Source organism: Hypomesus transpacificus, chromosome 7 (assembly GCF_021917145.1).
Source record: "Hypomesus transpacificus isolate Combined female chromosome 7, fHypTra1, whole genome shotgun sequence".
Classification (NCBI taxonomy): Eukaryota; Metazoa; Chordata; class Actinopteri; order Osmeriformes; family Osmeridae; genus Hypomesus; species Hypomesus transpacificus.
The window spans coordinates 9,334,482-9,341,173 of NC_061066.1; the positions used below are offsets into that span (position 1 = coordinate 9,334,482).

The 6,692-nt window shown below is 49.2% G+C and overlaps 1 protein-coding gene across 1 annotated transcript; it reads left to right on the forward strand.

Moving 5' to 3' along the window:
* The first annotated feature begins 249 nt into the window (after nt 1-249).
* On the forward strand, nt 250-5,867 carry LOC124469748 (amyloid-beta A4 precursor protein-binding family A member 1). Its single transcript, XM_047023232.1, has 7 exons — nt 250-620; nt 3,005-3,190; nt 3,729-3,908; nt 4,522-4,734; nt 4,813-4,932; nt 5,326-5,466; nt 5,728-5,867. The coding sequence occupies exons 1-7, from the start codon at nt 558-560 to the stop codon at nt 5,797-5,799; spliced, it is 975 nt and encodes a 324-aa protein (XP_046879188.1). The 5' UTR covers nt 250-557; the 3' UTR covers nt 5,800-5,867.
* Nucleotides 5,868-6,692: the final 825 nt, after the last annotated feature.

A 6,692-nucleotide genomic window follows, 5' to 3' on the forward strand; every position in this document is an offset into this window, starting at 1 on the left:
GCTACACACATGAAACACAGCCCTCTCTCTCTGCTACACACATGAAACACAGCCCTCTCTCTCTGCTACACACAGGAAACACAGCCCTCTCTCTCTGCTACACACATGAAACACAGCCCTCTCTCTCTCTGCTACACACATTAAACACAGCCCTCTCTCTCTGCTACACACATAAAACACAGCCCTCTCTCTCTGCTACACACAGGAAACACAGCCCTCTCTCTCTGCTACACACATGAAACACAGCCCTCTCTCTCTGCTACACACATGAAACACAGCCCTCTCTCTCTGCTACACACATGAAACACCTCTACCAGTGTGCTTTTAGCTGCTAACCCTTTAACTCTTCTGATGGTCCAATCAGGAACCAAAGAACACAATGGGTGCATGATTACACTCCAACACAATAACTATTAACATGTGACAGTGTAAATGTACACACACATCACTATTTACTCATGACGTGTGCATGTGGCTGTGTTTGTGTGTGTGTGTGTGTGTGTTTGTGTGTGTGTGTGTGTGCGTGAGAACAGGCTACAGAAGGAGAGTTGCAGCCCATGACAGAAGTGGACCTGTTTATCTCCACTCAGAGGATCAAGGTGCTGAACGCCGACTCCCAGGTACCCTCACCTTGACCCCTGACCCCTCACCCTCACCCTGATGCTAGTCCTCGATGGTTGCCATTTTGTGAAAGTAAGCACAATTGTCACAGAAACCATTGTAAGGCTCATTACGCTAACCACACATATTTGTGCTATTTGATTTTGTCTCAGTTTGTCAATCTATTTGTCTCTATCACACACACAAACACACATTCTCCCACATCATCATTTAAGTAATCCACAATCTTACTTAAAAGCTGTGCTGTCATTGGTCCACAGTGAGGCTGGGGCCATCAGAAGGTCCTGACCCTGTCAGCTCATACAAAGTGGCGTTTTTATATGTATACAATTGGTGGGGCACAAACCATTTCAAAATATAGGCTACATACCAGTAAAGCTACAAAACTCCCTCTTGCTACTGATGTGTTTATTTAACACGTCAACAAACAGCGTGGCTCCACACAACACTTTTAACGACAGAGCGGCTTGCTTCTACCAGGTGTTGTAGTACACAAACTGGAGAGAGACCTTCTAGTGTAATTGCTCTCCTTCTCTCTCACACACATGTAAAGTTACCACTGTCACATTTACAAACCTAAATTAGGAATGCAACCAAGCTCAGAATCGGGTTAGGGTTAGGGCTTCAGGGCCATGCGCGAACCCATACGCTACAGGGCCATACGCGAACAGCAATGAGTTCAACACCACTGAAGGACACAACGTAACGGAAATACAACTTTTTAGAGATACAGATCCATTATATGACAACAACCTCAATAGATAAGCATGGACACACTTGTGGACACACTTGAGTGTCGACACTCATCACCATCTAGATCTATCGATCCAGCACAAAAATATGACTAATGCACGGACCAGCACCACAAAGGCAGGATGATCAAATATGACCAATGCACGGACCAGCACCACAAAGGCAGGATGATCAAATATGACCAATGCACGGACCAGCACCACAAAGGCAGGATGATCAAATATGCTTTCACTCACCAAGGCTGAGGGCTCACAGGTGGCACGGTGGTTCTTCCTACATGTTCCTAATACATGTTATGATCCGGCTTATTATGTGCCTGTGTTCCTCCACCTATTTGTTATGCTGCTCAATGGAGCGCCTGCATGCACTGTCAAGGGCTGCATTATTTACCCTTCCAAGTAAGCCCAATTTCACAGCATTGTCCAGATGACTCCAGCGCCTCTCATGCTTTGCAATCCTCTCAGAAAGATGTTTCAAATCTTTGTAACCCGTCCTCGACCAAGTACCATCTCCACCCAACAGCAGACATGGAAAACCTTGTGCCTTGTTTTGTATGGCAACTGTTAACCAGTTTTTCTTCTAAACCACTCCACGTTAAACCCGCGCGGTTACTTTTACCAGCAGTTTGAGTGATGACAATTTCCCGTGGCTGATGGGCAGGCACCAAGTCGCTTAACTTCAAGTTTCTCCTCCAAATTAAGGGTTTCAAACCGGTGCTCGAGCATGAAATCCACTTTATTCATTTTCTCAAGTTATCTGGTGTTTGTGAAGCTAACAAGCTAGCTAAGACAATCTACCATCCTCGCTCTTCTTGCCGACTAATGTTGGAGCCAAACAGACAGACAATCAGGTCTGAAATATGAAATGACGCTGAAGTGCGGCTACCGGCTGCCAGCCCCACTTGGCATCAAATCGCGTGATCTCCCTACATTGATAGCAGTAACATTCTGAGCATGCGTATTAATACTTTCACACATACAATGTACATTGCATTGTGAGAGAGGGGCTAGCATAGACATTTGTCTATGGGGGCTAGCCCCACATTCACGCTTAGCCTATGGCCTACTACTGCAAACTCGAATCGGCAGAACGCAGTCCTGAAGCAGCAAGGCAGGGACCAATGAACATGAAATAAAATCCTAACACAAATTAGATGCATTTACGACGATGCTATATGCTAGATAATACATTATAGGAAGTAATCTTCGAAATATAAAAACAGACATCCCAACCAGCAGAGACTCATTTCTGGGAGGTGCCCCCCCCCCAACCCTAACCTCCCCCCAACTCTAACCTCCGCCCCCCAACCGTAATCTCCCCCCCCCCCCCCAACCCTAACCCCCCCCCCAAACCTAACCCCCCCCCCCCAGCCCCCTACCCCCCGATCAGACGCATTCAGGACGCACATATGCACCTGTTTCGACCATAAATGACCATTGCACAGTCTCGCGCTCGCCCTTAATACAAAAAATACAAATTCCCGGAGATTGAATGGCATTTGCGGGCGTCCGGGAACCGCTTCAAATACCATAATTTTGTTGCAATTCTTGGCAGGCTGTGCCCCAACTGCCCCTAATGACCAGTCGCCACTGATAATATATATATCTATATAATCTAAATGTCTGTGCAGGACATCATGATGGACCACCCCCTCAGGACCATCTCCTACATCGCTGACATCGGCAACATCGTGGTTTTGATGGCCCGCCGCCGCATGCCCCGCCCCGACGGCCCTGACAGCGCCGAGGAGGCGGAGCCAGCGCAGGAGGAGAAACGGCAGTACAAGATGATCTGCCACGTGTTCGAGTCTGAGGACGTGAGTCTACTGACTGTTACACCTCTCTCTCTCTCCCTTTCTCTCTTTCTCGCTCTGACATTCAAACATGATAACTGGGAACGACTGTGTCCTTATTGGGTTTAATGAAGCATCATAAATTTAATCGTATCTAAGACTCCACCAATCTACCCCGCTGTCCCAGAATGAACTGCACTTATCACAGCAGCTAGATCTCCTGGTTTGTCTGAACTGGTAGACTCCTCGCACACACACACACATACACACACACACAAACGCAGCACAGTGTGGGTGTGATTGATCACAGTGTGAATGACTGAGGTCTCTGTGCACCAGTGGAGATGGGCATGCAGGCCCTTCCTACCTTCTGAGGTCCCCTGGAACCCCTCGTGATCACAGGAGTCATGACGAGCTGCTCCAACTGTCTCTTATAAAGAAACATTATGTTAATAAATTCCTAGATCCCTTTATTACTGCCTTTTGTAGTCATTGAAACTGTTTTTGTTTAGGTGGGTCTTCATATTGTTTTTGACTCTGTGTGTATACCTCCCCCCACCAGGCTCAGCTCATAGCTCAGTCCATCGGCCAGGCGTTCAGTGTAGCCTACCAGGAGTTCCTGAGAGCCAATGGGATCAACCCTGAGGACCTGAGCCAGAAGGAGTACAGTGACCTGCTCAACACCCAGGACATGTACAACGATGACCTGGTCCACTTCTCCAAATCTGAGAACTGCAAAGATGTAAGTGTGGGACCAGAACCTCACAGCTGTCCTGTCACACCTGTCGTGTCACAGCTGTCCTGTCACAGCTGTCCTGTCACACCTGTCCTGTCAAAGCTGTCCTGTCACAGCTGTCCTGTCACACCTGTCCTGTCCTACCTGTCCTGTCCTACCTGTCCTGTCACACCTGTCCTGTCACTCCTGTCCTGTCACACCTGTCCTGTCACACCTGTCCTGTCACACCTGTCCTGTCACAGCTGTCGTGTCACACCTGTCCTGTCACACCTGTCCTGTCACAGCTGTCCTGTCACACCTGTCCTGTCACACCTGTCCTGTCACACCTGTCCTGTCACACCTGTCGTGTCACAGCTGTCCTGTCACAGCTGTCCTGTCACAGCTGTCCTGTCACAGCTGTCCTGTCACAGCTGTCCTGTCACACCTGTCGTGTCACAGCTGTCCTGTCACACCTGTCCAGTCACACCTGTCCAGTCACACCTGTCCTGTCACACCTGTCCTGTCACAGCTGCGTGAACTCTGTCACAAGACAGGCCTTGGGAAACATCCTATTCATGAACTAATCACGCTTCAAACTCCTCCCTCTCCTATCCTCCCTCTCTTCTGTCCTCTCTCGCAGGTGTACATAGAGAAGGCCAAGGGAGAGATTCTGGGCGTTGTGATCGTGGAGAGTGGGTGGGGCTCCATCTTGCCCACTGTCATCATTGCCAACATGATGCATGCTGGGCCGGCAGAAAAGTCCGGCCGTCTGAACATCGGGGACCAGATTATGTCCATCAATGGGACCAGCCTGGTGGGTCTCCCCCTCAACACCTGCCAGAGCATCATCAAGGTAACACCCCCCTCTCTGTTTTTCTCTCTTGATCTCTCTCTGTTCTCTACTGATAACAGTGAGTGCTGTGATCCGCAGGGTCTGAAGAGCCAAGCTCGTATCCAGCTTAACATCGTCCGCTGTCCCCCGGTGACCACGGTCCTCATCCGCCGCCCAGACCTCCGCTACCAGCTGGGCTTCAGCGTGCAGAACGGCATTGTGGGTACCCATGGCTAGGGCTTAGACGAGCCAGTCAGACAGAATCAAACCTGTCAGCTTTGACATGGCCATCTGTTGACACCTTGTCAGTACTGTACCAAGTTTCAAATGCAAAGCATTGTGTCATTTTTGGAAGTTTTCCTAATTAAGATGAGGCTGTGGAGTCATTGCATTTGAACGTTCTCTATTAAATGTATGTAGACTAACTTCTGTTGGACACTGACAAGGAATATACATTTAGTCATTTAGCAGACGCTCATATAGCAGTACTTGAGCCGTAGTTGTAAATGACTGAGGTTGTAGTTGAACAGGCTCGCCATCTGTAAGAGCGAGTCTGTTATTCCACACTGATACACTGAAAACATTTACACCCCCGCCTCCCGCCTCCTCCAGATCTGCAGCCTTATGAGGGGGGGCATCGCCGAGAGGGGCGGGGTCAGGGTGGGCCACCGCATCATTGAGATAAACAGCCAGAGTGTGGTAGCCACGCCCCACGAGAAGATCGTCCACATCCTGTCGAATGCCGTGGGAGAGGTGAGAGGTCAAGGGTCACGAGGTTAATGGGGGGGGGGGAAAGAATGACCCTCGGTTACAGATTATTAGCTCTTAAATGTATTTCTCTCTCCCCCCATCCCTCTCCCTCTCCCCCCACTTTCTCTCTCCCCCCACTCTCTCTCTCTCTCTCTCTTCCCCCACTCTCTCTCTCTCTCTATCTTCCCCCACTCTCTCTCTCTTCCCCCACTCTCTCTCTCTCTCTCTTCCCCCACTCTCTCTCTCTCTCTCTCTGCTCCTCAGATACACATGAAGACGATGCCAGCAGCCATGTACCGGCTGCTCACTGCCCAGGAGCAACCAGTTTACATCTGAATGACTTAACCCTGACCTTTCAACTTTGAGTCCTTGTAAAAACCCTCCCAACAGCCCCCCCCCCCTCCCCTTGACATTCCAGCATACTATTGGATACTGGCGCTTCTCAAGCCTTAAAAGTTAGCTAACCCTAAACCTAACCCTGGCCCTATCCCTCATGGCTGTCCACCTGTTTTGTACTATCCAAACATTGTTTTTTTGCAGTGGAGAGTTTGGCTGCATTCCCCATACATCACTGGGCTGGACGTTTGTCTCTCTACCTCTGTTTCCTCCCCACATCCAGAAGAGAGAGTGAGAGTGAAACTCTGAGTGTCCTGGGCTCCTCACCACATTCCACCTCTTTAATTCCTTTTACGACACTCGGAGCAGCTGATGAAAGACATTCCTGAACTCTGGAGAGTCTGTCGGAAAAGACAGAGAACTTTCCAACTGCCTGGTCTTCCGTCACATTTTGGTCGGCCCGCTTCTGGCCGGTCCAACGAGCTTTTCTTCACTTGTCATCCGTCTCCCAGGCCAGGTTAACCCTAACCCATCCGTCTGCTGGATGTCCAGAACATTCCGCTACGCAAACCAAATGTCTCACAACCTTCCTCTGAGCTCTGTCTTCCCAGAGAAGCGTATTTTCAAGGAAAAACATCTAATCAGATCTTCTATGTCTTCACTTTAACCTGGAAACACGTTATCCTGGAAGACAGGCCCTGCTCCCCTGCTAATCTGAGTCACAAACTTCAGGCTTGGGCTCAGGCTGCTGTGTACACTTGGAATGGCTTTGTGTCTTTGTGTAACAATACAAAACGTTGCCTAATTGTCTTCACTTGAACGCTGCTGGAGGTTGGGCACGATGCTCAGCACCTTGCTAGAAGCTTGAATAGTTGCAAAAAGAGAAGTACATT